The 19,901-nt window shown below is 40.7% G+C and overlaps 2 protein-coding genes across 2 annotated transcripts; both read right to left on the minus strand.

Moving 5' to 3' along the window:
- Nucleotides 1-456: 456 nt before the first annotated feature.
- On the minus strand, nucleotides 457-7,605 carry icam5 (intercellular adhesion molecule 5). Its single transcript, XM_050068790.1, has 10 exons — nucleotides 7,385-7,605; nucleotides 4,414-4,695; nucleotides 4,012-4,332; nucleotides 3,606-3,923; nucleotides 3,246-3,500; nucleotides 2,592-2,918; nucleotides 2,131-2,367; nucleotides 1,824-2,042; nucleotides 1,451-1,720; nucleotides 457-1,273 (listed from the first exon to the last, which is right to left on the minus strand). The coding sequence occupies exons 1-10, from the start codon at nucleotides 7,449-7,451 to the stop codon at nucleotides 1,083-1,085; spliced, it is 2,487 nt and encodes an 828-aa protein (XP_049924747.1). The 5' UTR covers nucleotides 7,452-7,605; the 3' UTR covers nucleotides 457-1,082.
- Nucleotides 7,606-7,794: 189 nt separating this feature from the next.
- angptl6 (angiopoietin-like 6) lies at nucleotides 7,795-17,185 on the minus strand. The gene is made up of 7 exons (XM_050068791.1): nucleotides 16,887-17,185; nucleotides 15,865-16,360; nucleotides 15,638-15,775; nucleotides 15,341-15,542; nucleotides 13,590-13,783; nucleotides 11,961-12,231; nucleotides 7,795-11,869 (listed from the first exon to the last, which is right to left on the minus strand). Exons 2-7 carry the CDS (start codon nucleotides 16,333-16,335, stop codon nucleotides 11,685-11,687), a joined length of 1,461 nt encoding a protein of 486 aa, XP_049924748.1. The 5' UTR covers nucleotides 16,336-16,360; nucleotides 16,887-17,185; the 3' UTR covers nucleotides 7,795-11,684.
- Between the last annotated feature and the right edge of the window lie 2,716 nt (nucleotides 17,186-19,901).

A 19,901-nucleotide genomic window follows, 5' to 3' on the forward strand; every position in this document is an offset into this window, starting at 1 on the left:
AGGACTCTGCTGCACACTGGCACTTGGTGTTGTTCTCTGTTTACCCTGGTTTACTTACGAGTGTCCCCTGAGCAAAGCATTGAGGCTCAGGGGCTCTGTGTTGCCCTGACACATCCTAAAATTCAAAACCCAAAAACACATGCTTGGACACACTCACCAAATTCACATATTCAAGTTATGAGTGATTAAATAAAGGGCTGGAGACTTGTGTCTATACTAACAACCAATTTAAACTGACTGAATTATTCATATGAAATTAGGCTACTTGTACAATATGCTTTCCTAATCAAAAGTCACTCACCCCTGTCCTGTTTGTCCCCAGCTTACTATGTGGCTGCACAATAAGAGGCCTACACTTTTTAATGTGACCATTTCCAGAATATTGTGATAATGCAAACTCCGGCATTGACAATAATCGAAGCTAAATCTACCATAAAGATCATAATCAGTAAGCAATGGAGTTGTTGTGTAACTTTATTAAGAATAATAAAAAAAATGTAAAAACTAGGTACATTTCAAAGGCCAACAAATAAGAACACGTGTTGTAACAAGTGCTAGTAATTTTTACATCTCTATTTTCTTGTGTACAGTATTTACAGGCCCACCAGGCACAGGCCCAGGGTCCCCCGTGGCATTCATTTGCAAAACATCACTCAAATAAACACATTTCGACCAGGAAGAGAGTCAAAATGAGCACAAAGAGACACAAAGAGATGCAAGGGAGCTGCAAAGAGACACAAAAAGTTGCATGACTACAAAGACACGTTGCTCATATGTAGGAGAGGTGGTGGGACCTTTTGCATATTTGTGCCCCGGGGCCCATTGTCTCATAATCCGCCCATGACATAATACCTTCCATATTTACTTTGCTGTTGAATGCACTATAAAGAGTTTCTGTACTACAAACAGACACAATAGATGCAGAATGACTACAAAGAGACACAAAACTGAGACAAAAATAACAACCACCACAAAGTCTATGTCTTGCTCCCGTGTAGAAAAGGTGTAGGGGCCTTTTGCAAATCTGTGCCCAGGGGCCCATTGTCTCATAGTCCACCCATGCCCGTTCATCAAGTAATATCCTAACCTTGCACCCCATTTGACTGAGTAGTCATAGGGATAGGCCTATCTGAGCCATCAGAGACAAAACTATATTGTCCTTTCTTTTTCCGGTGGATGTGGACAACAATCATGGCGATGATGATGCCGCCGACGATGATCAAGACAATCAGCCACCACCAAATACCTGTTATGGAGAATGCACTGTTTTTACCTGTAGGACAAACAAGATAAAACAACATAAATTAAGAGTGTACTTCTCACCACTTGATGCCATAAATGTTTTTTTTTTTGTTTGTTTTTTTTCATATAACAACATCAACATCAGTTACCACTTTACCGTGTAGGCCTACATTTCCATAAGTGTTCTGCACATAGTCAGTAATGATACCTTTCATCGTCAGATTGACAGATCTTGTCACGATCCCAACTTTATTCGTGGCAACACAGATGTAAACACCAGCATTGGTAGACGTGGCTCTTGTGACGACGATGCTCCTCTGGCGCCCCCTGGTGGTCTCCCTGACATTCACGTCAGAGGTGTAGTTCCACTGGATCAAAGGAGGTGGGTTGCCCTTGGCACTGCAGTCCAAAGTCACATTTTCACCCGAGGTCACCTCCTTTTCGTTCTCAGAGGCTCCCTCCACAAACGCAGGAGCATCTGTGGAGAAAAGGGGGGAGATTTTAGAAGAAGATGCTGCAATTTACTGTCAACAAAACAATATACACAGGCTATTTATGTGACTCCAAATGCTAAAACTTACACAAAACATCAAGGTCAAATGTGTGGTTGGCTGTTCCATGTCTGTTGGTTGCTTCAAGTGAGTATGTTCCACTGTCATGCTTTGTCCAGCGCTGTGAAAAATCCTTTTTTCCATCCTTACGCCAGGTGATGATAGGCTTAGGTATTCCCGTGGGTTCACACGGGACCTTACCATTCTCTTCAACCTCATAGCGTTTATCACAAGCAAACGAAGGGCCGTCTGTGAACATTGTATCAACACACTTTTAGAATAAATAGTGGCAAAAGAATTAAACTTATATGCAATCAAGTAGGTCTGATTCACTCACATTCAACTGTGATATCGACGGAGGTGCTGTTCTTGCCAAGAACATTTACGAATTCAACTGTGTACTCTCCCGATTGGGTCCTGTCGAGGGGCTGAGATGTATCGATCATTTGTCCCTTGTGGTACCACTGAACAGTGGGTGGAGGGTTCCCATCAGCTCGACAGGTCAAATTGTTTAGGCTGAGCTTGTGTTCCACACCAGCAACATGTCTCGGACAATCTTGGATCAGTGGTTCATCTAAAATCAAACATCAGCATACTTAAATCAATATTTGATATTAGTGGTGTGTGGCTAGCAAGTTTTAAAAAAACTCACAAGCATAAATTAGGCTCGGGTGGTATCAAGGTGTTATGGTAGAAATCTCGGGGGTATCATTTTCAATAGAGCTTGTAGAATGTAGTGACCTTAAAGAAAATAGACACCACCCAAGCCTGTTACAAATAGGTAAGGGGGGAACTCACAGTGCACAGCAGCAATGTAAGGTACTGAGGTTACAGTGGGGACGATCTCTGGTCCGTTTGGCCCGAGTTGCAGCTTAGCCTCACATCTGAACTGTGCTCCGTTGTAACCTCTCTCAGCAGTGACTCTCAAGGTGGAGGACACGTTGACTGGGGTAATACTGGTGTCACTAAACATTTCTTCGTGCACACTTTCATTGTTGCGGTACCACTTCAGTTTGAGCTTCTGCACAGGAGCCACATTGAGGATGTCACATTTCAGCATGTACTCTGTGCCCTCCATCATTGGCCCCTGATGCAACGCAGAGAGCGACACAGTGTCTGGAGTCTCTGCGAATAAAGTAAGGGAAAATAATCAGTAGGGGAAAAAACAAATGTGATGATTGCCCTAAAATTGCAATCACAATTGCATAAGAAATATGCATACACAAATGCTGTAATACTGAATGGGCCCAAAATGTTACTCAAATTAACATGTAGTGACCAGGAAAAGACTCCAAGGGGTAAAAATGACTACAACGACAAAAGGTGGTGGGGCCTTTTGCATATTTGTGCCCAGGGGCCCATTGTCTCATAATCCGCCCCTGCCCATATTTACTTTAACGCTAGATGCACAGAGATGATATTGTACAGTACACTCTGTAGACTTATACTCACTGTAAAGAGTGATGGTTGCCGACAACGAACACTGGGAATTATCTTTCCGAGTGATGTAGCACAAAGGTTTTATGGTCCAGTCTTCCAGTTTTTCAACCATCCAGAGGACAGAAGGAGGGTTTTCAAGGCCTGTACCTCCTAATATAGCCTCCCAGCCAATTCCGAAAATATCATCATCTGACGTGCTGCATTTAATTGAAGCTGAATCTCCAAATTGCACCACGATTTCAGTAGGCGTCAACTCTAAGGGGCAAGCTGCCATTCAGAAGTAAGCATATTCAATCAGAGCTTCATTTTGCTGCACAATAGATATTTCTGATACCATATTAAAACAAACGTAAAGGACACAAGGATGTATACCTTTTCGTGTTGATGGTACAGGGGTGGTGATGGCTGCAGGGGCTGCAGGGGCTGCAGGGGCTGCTGCTGTGATCGTTTTGGTCACATGAACATGGATTTGCTTCGTCATGCTTCCCAGATAATTTTTCGCTGTGCAGTTGTAGGTTGTGCTGGTGGCTCCAGTGATGCTGATGATATTTGTGTTCTCTGAAATAACCGTCCCATCATGTGTCCAACGAAAGACAGGAGGAGGGCGCCCCTCAGCTTCACAGTGCAGGGTGACATTATCACCCTCATTCACAAAAACGTCTTCCGTTTGGTTCATGAGCTCAGGAGCATCTGAGGAGGCAAATGAAGGCTTTTCACTTATCCAAATATTAACAGTATTCAGTTTTGGGTATCTGGAAACAACAAAGTGTTTACTCACAGTTCACAGAAACAGTGTATGTGTTAGAAATAACAGGAGGTTGTGATCCATATGACCCAAAGTCTAGCTGAGCCTCACATCTGAGCTCGGCTCCGCTTTCATCTCTGCTGAGGTGCACAGCCAGAATAGAAGACTCAGTTACTGGAGTTTTCGTTGTCTTGGTGAAAGAGTCTGTCCTGATGGTTTGATTGTTTTTGTACCACCTCACAGTGAGGTTCTGAACAGGAGCAACATTGTCGACATTACACTGCAGCTCGTACGGTGTCCCTTCTGATGCAGATGCATACTTTGTAGGGAACAGGACAACCATTTCTGGATTCTCTATCAAAACAAAAAGTAATAGATTAGTATTTTTAATCTTTTATATTGGCCTATAAAATATTCAGTTGAAATTACACTTACTGTATAGAGTGATTTCAAGGTCTTTGCTGCATTCAACATTTTCAGTCAGCTTTACTCTGCACTCTGTTGTTACATTCCAGTCTGACAGTGGCACTGACCAGGAGATATACTGACTGTCATATTCCACTTCAGAGACGTTATGTCCAACCCTCCAGTACATCCCATCATGATACTCATTTGTGCTGGTGCAGTTTACTGACACCATCCCTCCATATTCTTCCAGAACCTCGTCCGGCTCCAGTGTGAGAGGGTTGAGATCAGTGGGGCAGATACTGTTTGCATCTGTTGATAGAGAAATGGTAATACCTTTATGGAATTTTAAAAGTAGACTTTGCTGCACTCTGGTGGCTCAGACTGCCAGTGCATGTCACTTATACTTTCAACTAGCTGAATTTTAGCTTACAGTATTCATAACAGTACAAGTACACATACTTGCTCATCACATGTATCAAAATAGAATACAATACAATAATAAAAAACAAGTCATTTGTGATTTCAAAATACAAAACTGCATTCTATACAAGCTGATATGGTCACATTTAGTCACCTCGATATGGCTCTGACCTCAACCGCCCTACACTGCAAAAATGAGCTCTGCTAATTTTCCACATCGCAGCTTTGAAGTGGCCAATCAGGATATCTAGGAGGTGGGAGGCTGCGAATTCAGCAGTGCATGCTGGGTGGTTTCTGTTCATCAAAGAGATCACTGACTGACTGAGTGAACAGCAAAGTGAAATACAACTGGGGGAGCTGAACAGTTAGACCACAGTGATGCACGAGTTCTTTCAGATGACAATAACACTGAGCATTTAGCAAAGGCTTTTTTCAAGAGCAATAAATATAAGCGTAGAGGAGTGAGCAGAGTATGATACAGGACAAGATAGTAGGAGAGACAAAGAAGCGCCACCCTCCCTCCGATACCAACAACAACCTCAACGATAAGGTATTCACCTTTGTGTACCCACTAACATTGCAGTCCAGGGAGCACAAATGAAACAAATTTTTCTGCAGGTTTCTGTTGATCAAAATGTCTTATTTGAGAATAAACATATGATTTTTTTTTGTCCAGCCAAATACAAATGAGAAAATACTCAAAAGTAATAAGAAATCTGTATTTTAAATACATGTGATCAAAGTATGGTCCATCTATGCCAGTAATAACAGTCCTGATCTTCACTTTAAACATCACAAAACAAGAATGATCCTCCTGTATACAAGTCATACGACAGCTTATGATAAAGATTTGTGAAAAAAGTACAACTCACGTACTCAAGTACAATCACTTTTCAAATGTAGAAATACATATAAAGACTATAGATCTGCCACAATACTGCACATAAACTTACTTACTTGCACTATACACACTCTCACATAGGCCTACCTATACATTTTTTACCGCTGTCCATATATATTGAATTTGTAGTGCTCACCATGTTTGCCTCAATATTAGGATTACTTGCAGTAAGCCTGCACTGTTTATTTTATAGTTATATCTGCACCGCCTACTGTAATTGAAGCACATGACTGTATATGTCTTGGTGCACTGCTGCCCAACCTCGGGGTCTGACCACAACCAGGGCTCCCAAAACCTTCACGCGGAGTTACAAGGCTTTCTTGATTTTTAAGGGGTGTAAGAATTTTTATTTTTTTTCAAATCTATACAGTTGGCCTATATCTCAGCATTTTATTAATTTCTGTGAAGAAAATTAAATGATTTTTTTTAAAGTTTAGATTACTATCCAAGATTACTTTTTTTTTTTTTTTTTTAAATCTCACAGGGCACGATGAAGACCTGAACACAAGCTGTAATCACAGCGCCTTCACACAAACAGCCTCATCCTGCATTAGAAAAGTACGAATTTAAAACAGCCAAAGAGCTAATAAAACAATGGACGAGCAGATGGAAAATGAAAACAAAAAAAAAAAGTCTCAAAAAAAGTACTTAAAATATGTCTGATTGATAAAAATAAAATAAAATTTTAAAAAAATCTGTAAAAGGTTCCTACAAATATCAGGAGAACTCATCTTTGATGCAACATTCACAGGAAGTGATCTACTCAAAATTCATTATAATTGCTTATTTTACACACATGTCCTGCAGTTAGGCATTTGGGGTAAGCTTATCAGTTGTTCTGTACTGTTACTGTATGTACTGAGTACAATATATACAATAGTCAGGGGTCGCCAGTTCACTTAATGTTAGAAAAGGGGTTCCGCAAGGAAAAAGGTTGGGAACCAGTGTCTTTGTGCATTCATATCTACCCTTTAATCTTAATTATTATTATTATTAATATATATAACCACTATACATAGCTACATGCGTCTTTAGTTAACTGCTTTTTGCACGTCTTGTTAGATGTCTCAGTACCTTTACTCTGTGCAATTACAATAAAGCTGAATAGAAACAAATCTAAATTCTTCTAATACTTTTTATTACAAAATGGATTCCATCTCACCACACCCATGCATGATTTACACAAGTCAACTGTCACCAATAGCACAGCGGAAGTTTATTACCACAAACACCATAACACCTCGCCCTACTGCCACTTAAAATGTGAACGTTTTAATCGCATTTTAAAAAGTCACACTTTAAAATAATGATGTTAATGATTAAACTGAAAAAAGAACATTGTTATCCAACTTCAATTCTTGCTGTGAATACTCAAAATAATCAAGTTAGAAAATTGGATTAACACAATATCTTTTAATTTAAAAAATATATATATTTGTGTGTTGCTAGTTTGAGTAATTATTTAAAGTTGGCTAATAATTTCTTTTTTCTGGTTAATCTAGCACACACTTTTTGGTTTCTTTTTCAGTCACCATCACATGTGGAGATATTGAAACTACTGGCAAGCAAGAAAGTACCCCAGTATTTTAATATGTTTTATCCCTTAGCAGCAGCAAAAAATAAAGTCTAACATTTAATGCCCACACAGAGCTCCCGTAGAGCATCATTAACACTCACCACACAGTGAAATCATCAGCATGATGAGTCCCAACATCCTGAGAGGCAGCATGCTGGATGAACACATGGGAGGAAGGAGGTGAATGGAAGATGTGATGAGGTTTGTTCCAGGATGGTCCTGTGGCTGTCTAGCTTTAGTATCTGGACAGGATTAATCCTAATTCAGAGCTGACCCTGATGGTGAACTACCTGCTGTTCACACGCTACACGCGCCTGAAAAAGCAAGCAAGCACACCAGGGGAAATTCAACGCCCTGATATACAGGAAACTGCCTACAAGCGGAAATATGACACCAAAACCACAGGTTTGTTCATCGTGGGAGCAAACGTAGGTAATGCATGATTCTCCTCCCATATTTTGTGTATCATTCACTTTCTGTTTTTTGTAAAGTATTTCTTTAAAAAGGGAGCTAATTTGGCATATTTTTATTTTGAAAAGCACACTGCAAATTGGAGAACATCAAATTTTGTCAGGAAATTGCAACACAGAGGACAGACATGTGGTACATGATATTTATTAAAGGGGAACTATGCCTGTTTTCAAAATTCATTCATGATATTCCCATGGTTTAAGATAGTCCACAAATATGAGTAAACGTGAGCAGCTCTCTTCCGATTAAAAAACAAAACAAAAACTCAAGTGCTAAAACTAAAATTTAAAGTCTAGACTTTATACTTGACTTCATCACAAGTGTGAGACTTATCTTCTCAGGTTTCTGGCCTTGTGAGAGTAGCTCATGTTAAACAAATATTGATTTAACTTTCTTAGACCATGGAAATAACATACTGGAATTCTTATTTAGGTGATGTTCCCCTTTTAACAGATGCACACTGGCTCAACACTGTACAGGGATAACACTGAAACATATACTTAATTAAAGGACCCTGAAGCACCCAATAATGTAATAGTTTCCTGAGAATGTATGTAACAATGCCCCGAAATTGCACCTAACCTGATTGAAAATGAAATAAAAACACAATAATGTAATAACCTGACCAATTATGTTACAAACTTTCCTGACTGCAGTGTTAGTTTGACAGCTATTTTAGATTTAGCCTCATTCTTGAGACAAAAATGCTCATTAGTTTTAGTCACATTTTAGTCATTTTTATCATAGTTTTAGTCAATGAAAACTCAAAATGTTTTAGTCAAGGTGACAGGTAGTATAAAAATTTCATTTTGACAAATTTTTCTACAAATACAAATAATTTCAAAACACTTTCGAACTGTCATTTCTCCAGCAGTTTTTGACAGGTGTAGCCTCCCGAGACCTGACATTTTGTTTGGTATGCATTTTTAATTTCTCCTTCGGATTGGTAGGACCTGATGAGTATAAAAAACTAAACACTGTCAACAATAATAAAGTCCCAATGTCCTCATATGAAACAATAATAAAGTCCCACTGTCATCAAACATGACGGTAATACAGTCTCAATGTCCTTCAAATGAGTACTTTCCAATTAAGATTGTTACTGTTACCAAAATTGGTAAAGTTTGTATGGTGTATCAAACTACATGTTATAAATCATAAATTAAGTTTCAACCATTACATCTGATCAGGTTTGGACCTCGTCAACTTTTGTGTCGGGGCTGGCTGCAGACTGACTTGGCAGGAATCGCTGCCATCTTGTTTTTAGGCTACATGGATTAGTGTATTGTGGTCTCTTTACCACTAGATGGCACAATAAAGTGTCCACGAAGGGGGACAACAGGTCTAAATTAAGCAGAATAAAGTATAAGGTCCGGTAAACCCAAAATAAGTAATCTGAGACAACTAGGATTTGTACCCAGGCTCATTGTAAACTCTGACTGTTAAGAAGCAGATAAAAAAACTTAAAACCTGAATTCTTTCTGCAACATGACAGTCTGGAGGTTTAAACTTGCGTCTTCTCACGGAGTTGGTGATTAAAACTAAATTCTTATCTCTGTCAGAGAAAACTCTGCTAAATTCATAACTGAGCCTCCTACCTGCTTGTCAAACAGACAGCATCCGACCATAAATCTTCCTGAGACAGTTTGGACTGAGTGGAGTCCCACAGGGATCAGCTGTGACGTCTCGTGGCCAGTGGCTGCTTGTTCCGCTGCTATTCAAGGGCTAACGGGCAGAGCTGCTAACAGCCACCACTGCAACTAAGGAACTCCACAGATCCATTCAGCAACTCCACCACCCACAGTCAGACACACACAGCTGATTGTTTACTGCTGGATTACAACTCACAACTCCCACCAAAAGCTGAAGTTGCAAACCCTCAGGACAACCCTCACACAATCCAGCCCGACCAAGTTATAGCTACCACAAACCCCCCCAAAAAAACTTCAATGCTATTTGGCTCTAAACAGACAGTACACGATGGCAAACTATCTGCTCGCTGTGACAGATCAGAAACTGAGAAACGTACTATGTACAGACTCAGTGACCACATCCTGGCCCTAGAGACTGGCAGACACAGGCAGACCTGGCTGCCTGGAGAAGACAGGCTGTGTCAGTTCTGTCCTCAGAGACATTTGGGGGATGAATGGCATTTTGTTTTCATCTCCATGGTAATGGATAAATAAGTAAGAGGGTCATAGTTCAGGGTGTAACGTTATGAGGAAGTAGTGGGTGTTTCTCAAAGTCAAGGATCCTTCTTTGGCATGAGTCCTTCCAAGGATGTCCTTCCTAACATCATAACATTGGAACAGGCTAATGAGTGTCCCCAGGTGTGCGACATTAACCCTTCAGCAGACTGAGGGGGTTTCAGGGTACTCTGATGACTTTGGCACTTTCTGATGTTGTTGTACAATTTTAAACAAATGTAAGCAGTATTTTCAGAGTGAAAAGTGACTTTTAGGGAGAACATGTCAATATATTATATATAAGTCAAAAACACTTAAGCACTCCATCTCTGCTGTGAATGACTAATTCCAAACTTTTATGTTTTATCTAAGATCACATTGTTTTAAAAATCTCATTATTTGGCAGCGGACACATTGGAAAGTGTAAATTATGAGGTTTCTGTCAATACTTTTTTTCATTAAAAACTCGTGGCGATATTAATCCAAATAGCTATCTAAATCCTGCCGAGCTTCGCTGGTGCAGGTTTCACTTCCAGCAAACTGTATGCAAAGCATTGTGGGGATTTCATACCCACTGAGGATACACACATGCATCCTCGGAATTTCTCTGAAAGAAGGACTCAGTCCTCGGTGAAATTCAGAAGGATCCTTGACATTGGAACAGGCCTTCGTCGGGGGTCGATGACATAGCCTCCTTGAAATTTGGCCGTTTGAGGATCCTTCCTTGACTTTGAGAAACACCCAGTGTGTACAACAGCATGTACTTTATAAGGGCAGCTGCACGTACTAAGAGTAGAAAGAAAAAGTATGCGATTCAGCATACACCCTGAGTATTTTTGCTGGCTAGCGGAACATCCTGGGGCAAAATATTTACCGGAGTTTGCCAGGCTGTTGCTCACGTGGCATTTGAAGATAAATGTCCGCTCTCAGTTTCCAATGTCTGATAGTCGACCATGAACATTTTAATCACGTCTCGTCTTGTCAACGAAAATGAAGCATAGATTTCGTCTTAGTTTTTATCATCAAGATCTATTTTTAGCTCATCATCGTCTCGTTTTCGTCATGGAAAAACGTTCGTCGATGAAAAATTTCAGTCATAGTTTTCGCCAACTAAATTAACACTGCCTGACTGATATTGTAATATTGTTCTTTCCCCTATGTAGTACCATACAGGTGGGTCATTTTTAATGGTAATCAGAATAATAATTTATAATAATAATTTTAATGGAAATAATTTTGACAGATAATGTAAGTGGTTGTTTTGCCTCCATTGCTCGTTTGTGTCTTCTGGTGGTGTCTTATCTCAGATCCACTCTGGTCTAATGATAAATCGTTACACAACAACCTATCAGCAGGGCTATGGGCAGGTTCATTCCCAGTTGATTGGGATTTTGATTTAATAATTTACCATCTTTGCCTGGTAACAGTGCACCAGCCCACCTGTTGTAAATTTCAAATTCTAATGCTAGAGTCCACTTTTCTAAACATGAAATCAGTGATCAATGTTGCTGCCAACTAAAAGGCTAACATGACAAAATTATTAAAACATCCATTTAAAAAAGAGACCCACCTGTGGGTCATTTCATTGTCGGTAAAAATGGTTTTAAAATATCAGTCAGCATTATATTACATTATTGGTCAAGTTATTACATTTCAATCACGTTAAGTGCAAATTTCATCACATTTTCAGGAAGTTATTTAATTACTGGTTGCTACATTCTCACATGTCCACAATGCTAATATGTTATGAGGGTTTGATCATCATGGTAACTCGTTTGAGAGAGTAGGACCCTCCGTGGAACTCCGCCCAGTAGACTCCATCCTGGAAGCGGCTGCGATAGTGTCCGCCCCGATACCACACACCATTCAGATTGGAGTGGGCACACATGTGGTACCACCAGCCTCCTTTCTGGTAATGTGCGCAGTTGCCTGATGACACAACATAGGAACAGGCTTATTGTCAGAAAAAGTCAAAACACCAACAGAGAGCTATAACGCAGGACGAAGGGGGAGAGCAGACCTGTATAGCTGTCCTTGTCTCGATCCAGAGTGGTGAAGGCCTTGTTGTTGTGCCATGAGAGGGAGTCCCCTGCGTTGCCGTGGTATTGTCCCAACCGCAGTCGGTACCAATCGCTCTCCGGTTCCAGGTGGAAGCTGTCATACTCAGCAAACACCTGCCGGCCCTGCCAGTCCTCCATAGCCACCCGTAGCTTATACTGGGCTTGTTTAGTCAGCCAGTAGAGGTGCTCAAGGCCAAGCCAGTACTCCCCGTCTAGATTCCCAAAGCCTTGCTGCAACACACCAACACATTGTCTTTAATGAGTTCCTCCAGTTTTAGCCATGCTCTAGAGTTGGCACTGTCAGTCAGTCACTTTGTTCGTCACTTTGGCTGAAAGGTTTTATCAACTATCAGATGGATTGCAATGACATTTTATTCAGACATTCATGTTCCACAAAATCCTTCGCGAGGGCAGCAGTTTTTACTTATCCTGCGAAATATTTTGGCATCTACTGAATGGATTGGCACAGAAATTGGTATCCTCCCCAGAGGATGACTCCTACTGACCCTTGGGATCTTCTGACTCTTCCTTCAGATATCCAGCCTTTCAGGAAATGTTTCAATAATATTTGGATGGATTGCCAAGAAATGTGGTAAACATGTTCCCCTTCAGGATGAACTGTAATAGCAATTATGATCCTCTGACTTTTAGTCTAGCCCCATCATCAGGTCAAAATTTCAAACTGTCAGATACTTTGGTTTATGACGGAAAACCTGCAAAACTAATGGCATTCCCATCAGCCTCTGCTGTACCTTGTGTTTGGTACTAATTATCAGATGTTAGCAAACACGCTAGAGTAAGATGGTGAACGTGGTAAACATTATACCTGCTGAACATCAGGGTGTTAACATGGCAAGGTTAGCATTTACCTCAAATCAGCACTGTGCCTTAGTACAACCTCACAGGGCCTGTTTATACCTGGTATTAACATGCGCCTTGGGTGATCTGACCACAAGTGGATGGTACTAAATGCAAGTGTGAGCAACCACTAAAATATATTGTTATCCAATCACTCACTCACTTGCCGAGGTAGCCTGGGACACATTTGACCTCATAAATTTGTACAAGGACTGTATCATCAGTGCAGGACGTGGTGGTTGTCTTGGTGACAGCGTGCTAACACTCTAAAACTTGCTCATTTAACAACGAGTTGGGTGAAGTGTTGCGTGACTGCCCTTAGTTTTGCTCTATGGAGGGAGACGTGGTGAATTCTGCTGACAGTGATATCTCCAGCTGTATCGACACAACCACTTCTATAACTGGCGTGCATACTAGCAAGTAGCCATCGAGTGTATGGACATGATAACTGTGCACGGGGCTTTTGGGCCTTCTAGCGTCAGTGATGTAGGCAGTAATGAAATCTGAACACAAGTGGTCAGCTGGAGACGCATGATAGACACAGATGTGAATGGCAATGTTCTCAGCTGTCCAACTTACATCCAGATCACCAAAATGTGAGTTAATACCAGGTATCAACGGGCTGATGGAGCTGCTAGCATTACCGTAGACTTCTAGTCTTTTTTCTTCTATAAATGAACAAAATAAAGAGCCTCAGTGTCTTTTGCAGACTTGCAGCTGTGTGTAATCACCTTATACTGCTCCCAAGTCCTGAAGAAGTTGACCGACCCATCCTGTCTCCTCTGGATGACCGTCCACCCTCCCTGAGCCCGACTCTGCTCACACCAGGCCTGCAGGAGGCGATTGGCACTCTGTGGACGGAGCAGGTAGATCCCGCTGGTGGTCTCACCTGATTCGAGCACATGGTGGCAGTCCCGCCACGGCCCTGAGATGGGAGAAAAGGAGTGAGAATGGATCCTATTAGAGCCATGATAAGTAAAACAGTATTCAGATATACAGTATTAGGCTTGGACTGTATCAAGGTATTACAGTATACCAGGGTATTTAGAATAATTTCAATACCTTCAAAAATACAGATGCCCCTCTTTCTATTAAACTGATACTGAGATGCTGTAGTGACGCAATGTATTATAGCACACAACACACACCACCAGAAGTCAGTCTCCACTGAAAGGGAGCTGAGCTGAGAGGGGTAGTGGCTACAAATGGTGGGGATAACATTACAGGACTTGTAAAAAGCCAGCAGGGAGGGGAGACAGCAGGGAAAAACAGCATGAAGTTATCATGCATATTTTCACATCTAACTCTGTGAATTAAGGGTTTATGGCGACCAAATCAGAGATAATGATTGATGGATCAGTGAAAAGATCAACCAAGACAGTTTGCTGTGAGTTTTGTTTCTGCTGAGTTTGATCGAGTGTGTTTTATGATAAGTTAACAAGGAAATTATGTTGGTCTTAGTTCTGTGAAAGAGAGAAACTTAAATTCAGAGTGTACAGTTGTATTTTTCTGTTTAGTAAGAAAACAGGTGAAAGAAGGTTTTCTTTCTTTATATTTGAGATTGTGAAATATTGCAAACTTGGCCTTGTTTCCTTTTACACGTACTCAAATATATCGCATACCCCGCTGAAATGGCAGGAAGGTATTAAGGTATTGGTATCTCATTAGTCAGGGATCAAGACAGTTTTCTAATCGAGGCATAATGAATCTTATCAACCTGTATTTTTTTTATTTTGTCCCCCGATATGGAGTTACTTTATTGTGAGTGGAACTCATTGTTTAACTCAGTAGTGACAATTTTGAAAAGCACAAGGGTGCCGGGTAAAGATGGTTTTGGTATTCTGTTTGTTTTAACGTCAGGTTGATCACAGGCACAAATCAACTCCGGCTTATCTTTTAAAGCTGAGGAATTTTTCTCCCAACATATGTTCAATGTCTCATGTCACAGCGATAAGAGGAACATAGGAATCTGCACAGAGAAAATGTATACATGGAGGAAAATCTCCCACTCGAATGCCTAATGGTCAACCCTGACAAGAATTTGTAGTCCACGCTGAATCACGTTCACAAGGACAAGATGTGGCAATGCACGGTATTTCATCAGACCTTTTAGCAAGAGTTGAGTCACACACACTCACGGTGGAGTCACTTTGGTTCTGCTAACTTGTTGGTAAGACTGCTCAAATCCCCTTCTCTGTCATTTTGAGCATTCCAGTTGCACAACAAGCTCGAAGAAATGTTGCAATTCACGAGCGTGTCTTCATTATAAAGTCCTCTGTTCTGATAAGAGCTGCTGGCTGTTTTTGACATTGTTTAGGCATTCCCAGAGAGATAGGGCTCCTACCAGCAGGTCACTGACTCCCTCTGCTTCTTCTTATCTAAGCAGCTAAATAACACTGAGAGAAGATTGATAAGCGTATACACACAAGATTATGTCTCATTGAGTACTTCTGCAATACGATATTCTTAGCATTTGATGTACCTGGGGTCTTTGTGACAGGGAAACTAATGTAAGGAGGGTCTGTAGTGGTGTTGGCTGTGGTGTTGGGGAGGGAAGGAAGTGTTTTTTCCTGCTGTGGTGGAAGAGCACTTTGGTCCCTTTGAACGTCATTTGTCATCTCGTTGGCTTCAGAGCTGTAATTAGGATGCACATTAGACTGGGTTTTTGGTGGTTCAGTCGTCACCTGTCCAGACCAACACAAAACAACACACCATTCTCAGTTCAAGTGCAAAAACTCAGCATAAATTTGCAACACGCAGATCAGAGTTTGTTCCCTACCAGAGCAGGCTGGGTGGACTCCCTGCACTGGCACTGCTTCTCCAGACGGGCAATAAACTGGTTCTGGGAGCTCATCATGGACGTGAGGGCTCCGTATTTCTTCTCCAGCTCCCTGTAGTTACTGGAGACCTGCAGTGCCTGACATGTTGCACCACCCACAGCAGTCATAGGGATGAGTTTGATAACAATTGAAATGTCTGTGACAAGGACTGCAGTTGTCTGCTTACCTGTGTTGTAGCATTTAGCAGGAGGTTCTCCACCCTTCGCTGCTCCAAAGCCTGGTCTTTCTTATGTATGACATCATGTAGAAGCTGGGCATAGAGCTGGGCAATGCGAGAATTCATGCTGTTACTCTCTTTACGCAGGGCTCTTACTTCCATGGCAAGGGACCCTTCCTGCTCCAGCTGGCCTTGGAGCTTCTCCAGCTGCTCCTGCTGCCGCCTGAGCTCCGCCCGCAGGGCTGCCACCTCTGACTGGTTGATAGAGGCAGACTGTGTGTTCAAACACAGCGCACCTGTCAGTTTTTGCTGTGGGACAATGAAAGTGTAGGAGCAACGGCCTCCTTTTATATCTGAAGACCGGGATGAACGTGTCTGAGTGTCCTCGCCATGAGCCCCCTCCTTCTTCCCTCCTGCTGCTGCTATGTCCACACACAGCGTCAAGAAAAGAGTCAGACCTATTGTCAGTGTCTTCTCCATGAATCTGTTAAACTCCTAAGGACACCTTGGCAGCAGAGAAGAGGACATGATTAGAATCACCACAGTAGTGACAGCACATTGATCTTAAACTTTGTTTTTAGGGAAACAGTGTGTTGTGGGTGTTGACTGTTGACAGATGTTTCCTTGCATAGTGAGAGTACACACATCTCCTCCTGGCTGGAATTTATTAGCAGGTCAACACTGAAAGGACAACAGTCAACATCAACCAGCCAGAGCAAACACACCTCCATTTCATGGTCAACAGTAGAATTAGCTCCACATCCAGCCACAACAACCAGGGTCAACACCATAAACACATGAACCCAGATAGGTCAATATGGACATCTGACACAAGAATCTCCTGTGTAACTTTCTCACTGGTACCAAGAGTATATGTCTACACTTCAAATACTTTTTTTCTGAATTAAACAACAATATTCTGGATTGTATATTGATTAAACAAGCTAATGAGTTATTTGAACAAGTGTAACTTTGGATAATCAGTACATAACCAGTGCATTTCTACATTCAAATGGATGATTTTAACTCACCGTAGCAGATGAAACGTGTTCAGGATGTCTATGTTCTGCTCCAGTGTGTAGCTGCAGTGCACAGATGTAAAATAAAGGCTAACGCATATTCAAAAATCACATCTTCATGGATCAGGAGGAGTCACATTAAAGCTTCTTCCAAATTAAAAGTCACCTGTGGTCCTCCGTAAATGTTTAAATCAAGATGTAAGAAATTTGGTTCCCAAATAAATCTCAAAGCAACAAAGTTTTATCAGCAGCTAGACTGCCTCTTCTTCTCCGGAGGTTCTGTCTCAGGATCTCTAAAGAGAGAGACAAATAATTACAAACTGGGGGAGGTGCCGCCTCCCAGTACCTGCTGTTTAGCTGGATGTCTCCTCCCTCTGCCATCAACCTGCTGTCCTGCCTCAGACCCTATCCAACAAGCAGCTGAAGTAGTGTAGTAGTTGAATGCAGTGGTTTAACACTAGGGCTGCAACCAACAAATATTTTTATTCATCAATCACTTGACTTGTCTTTATTGTGTCTGAAAATAATGAAAAAATACCCAGAGCCTGAGGTGATGTCCCCAAATTTCTTGTTTTGTCCGACTTACAGTCCAAAAAAATCATCATACATGACAAAGACAATCATCAAATTTCCACATTAGAGAGGCTAGAAAGAGAAAATGCTCTGCCTTTATACTAGGAAAAAAATATCAAATAATAGTAGCGGATTAGTTTTCTGTTGATTTATGAATTAACTATCTGTAGCTTGATCCATGATCTCCCTGCTGGTGTGGGTTTGCTTCAGTCTGTGAGAGACGCTATCCTTTTACTAAATTCTACAAAACATTAAAGCTACAGTTGGAGGTTTTACGAAAAAAATCTTGTCATATTTGCTGAAATTGTCACTATGTTCACAAGGCACTAAATGAAACAGATGACCTGTGAAAAAGTAAATCATACTTCTCTGCCTACTCTTTTGCCTTCTAATGGCCTTACTGCATGTGAACCAAAACAACCAATCAGAGCTGAGGAGTCTCTAAAGCAGCTGTCAGTCATGTCAATCACTGCTCCTGAACTGAGGCCAAACTGACAAACTAGGCAGCGCTGATCAAATATGAATCAAGATTCTGTTACTGCTTCGCCCATTTCTCACCTTAAATGATCTCGGGGTCATATTTTAGTGTACTATTTAGCTGTAGAATAAGAACGCTGGTCTGGCCAGTGGGCGTTGCCTGGTACTTTGGTAGACCTCCAACCAAGTGCTGAAAGATGAAGCCAAAAACTGCAGTTCTTTTAACAGCCAAGTTGGCTCCAGAGGCAAGTCAATCTCTATAGACCCCTGTGTTATAATGCCCAACTTTACAGCAGAAATAAACATGTTTACAGGCTGGTACAAACTGTACGTACTCCTATTCAATGCATATTTGTGTGTATGTGTATGCTTGTGAGTTTGTGTGTCAGCATGTGTTTGCCTGTTTTATGTATTACATCATTTGTGGACATGTGTGTGGGTGTGTGTATGTATTGTATATGTGTATATATTCTGGTACTTGTTTGGGGGAGTTAACATGCTAATGGCAAGTCTAAATTGGCGGCCAGAGGGAGGCTTAGCAATGACTACATGACCCCCAGATATGTATATATCTAGGCTATATCTATAATCTGCCTACAGTTTGGTGCGGCAGTACCACTCTGTAAAAATATACAACAAGTAAAAGTCCTACATTAAAATGTTTACTGAGGTAAAAATACAGCAAAACTGACTTGTATCTCTTCGGGCCCCTTTCAGAGTTTTGTATTAGAAAATATGTCATAATCTTATTAGTGAAACATTAACATTTAAGCAGCATTTTAATGTCAAAGCTTGTGCTAGTTTGAATTATTTTCTATACTGCTGGTTTAAGCTTTTTAATCCATAACAATGCATCATATCTTCTAAGATTATTATGTTTTATATGTAAAAATCTTAATTTTCAAAGTAACCAGTAACTGTTGCTGTCAAATATTTATAAATGGGGGAAAAAGTACAGTATTTGCAGGTACAAAGTATCCTAAAATGGAAATGTACCTCAGAATTGTGCTTGTAGGTTCAAATTAAAGTTCATTCATTAAAATGCAGCAGTGTAGCCGAAGTGAAGTATGACACCTGGCCTCACTTTCATGGTTGATCAGACATGTTGGCACAAGCTTGCAATTTCTTTTTTAACTTTAATTTGCTTGAGTAATACTACATCAGACATTACATTAACTTATAGAGCACTGCAGTGTCTGCTTTCTGCTGTAAAAATAATAATAACAAATGAATAATGAAAAATTTGAAGCATTAAATGTTGAACCGATGGTGACAACCAGTTAATTTCAGCATCATGTACTTTTTGACCTGCAAACTTCTGTCACAACTGTTTAGCGTTTCCATGTCAACCTCGTGTTACACCATATTCTGCGGCCAGTGTTGTCAGTAAACACTTTGAAATAATATCTTTGATGTCGCAACAGTTGTCCCATGTTGTATCCTGCTACTGACAGCACTGCAGAGCTGTCAAAGATCCCTCAATGATGGGGTGGAGGTGTCACACCTAAAATTAAATTCTCTTTTGTGGTTTCAAAGCAGCTGGTTGTGTTGCACTGCTGCCATCTTCTGAAGCTATAATTACATCTTGTGATTTCAATTCCTCCTGTAATCTAAAATAAAACAGTTTCCGGTTTTGTTAGAGTTCTCTCTCTGCTCTCTGTTGATACCCTTGAATAATGTTTCTATATAACTCTCTTTCCCACTCATTAACTACACCTTTTAGTTATTTTAATTAAGTTTAATAATTGAAAATGTCACACTTAATATAAATTAATACCTATCCTGTAGAATAATGTTTTATTTTGTCCTATAGGCCTTTCTCACAGCAGACATTTTGACACAATATCAGTTTCTGTGTATTTATTGTTTTATTTCTCTTCTTATTTGTTTCTGTAATCATTGCCTTATTTATTCAGTTCTATATTTATGTACTTTTAAGAAATTCAACAAACCTGTTCAGGTCATGTAAGAAGCTTG

Source organism: Epinephelus moara, chromosome 18, assembly GCF_006386435.1.
Source record: "Epinephelus moara isolate mb chromosome 18, YSFRI_EMoa_1.0, whole genome shotgun sequence".
NCBI lineage: Eukaryota > Metazoa > Chordata > Actinopteri > Perciformes > Serranidae > Epinephelus > Epinephelus moara.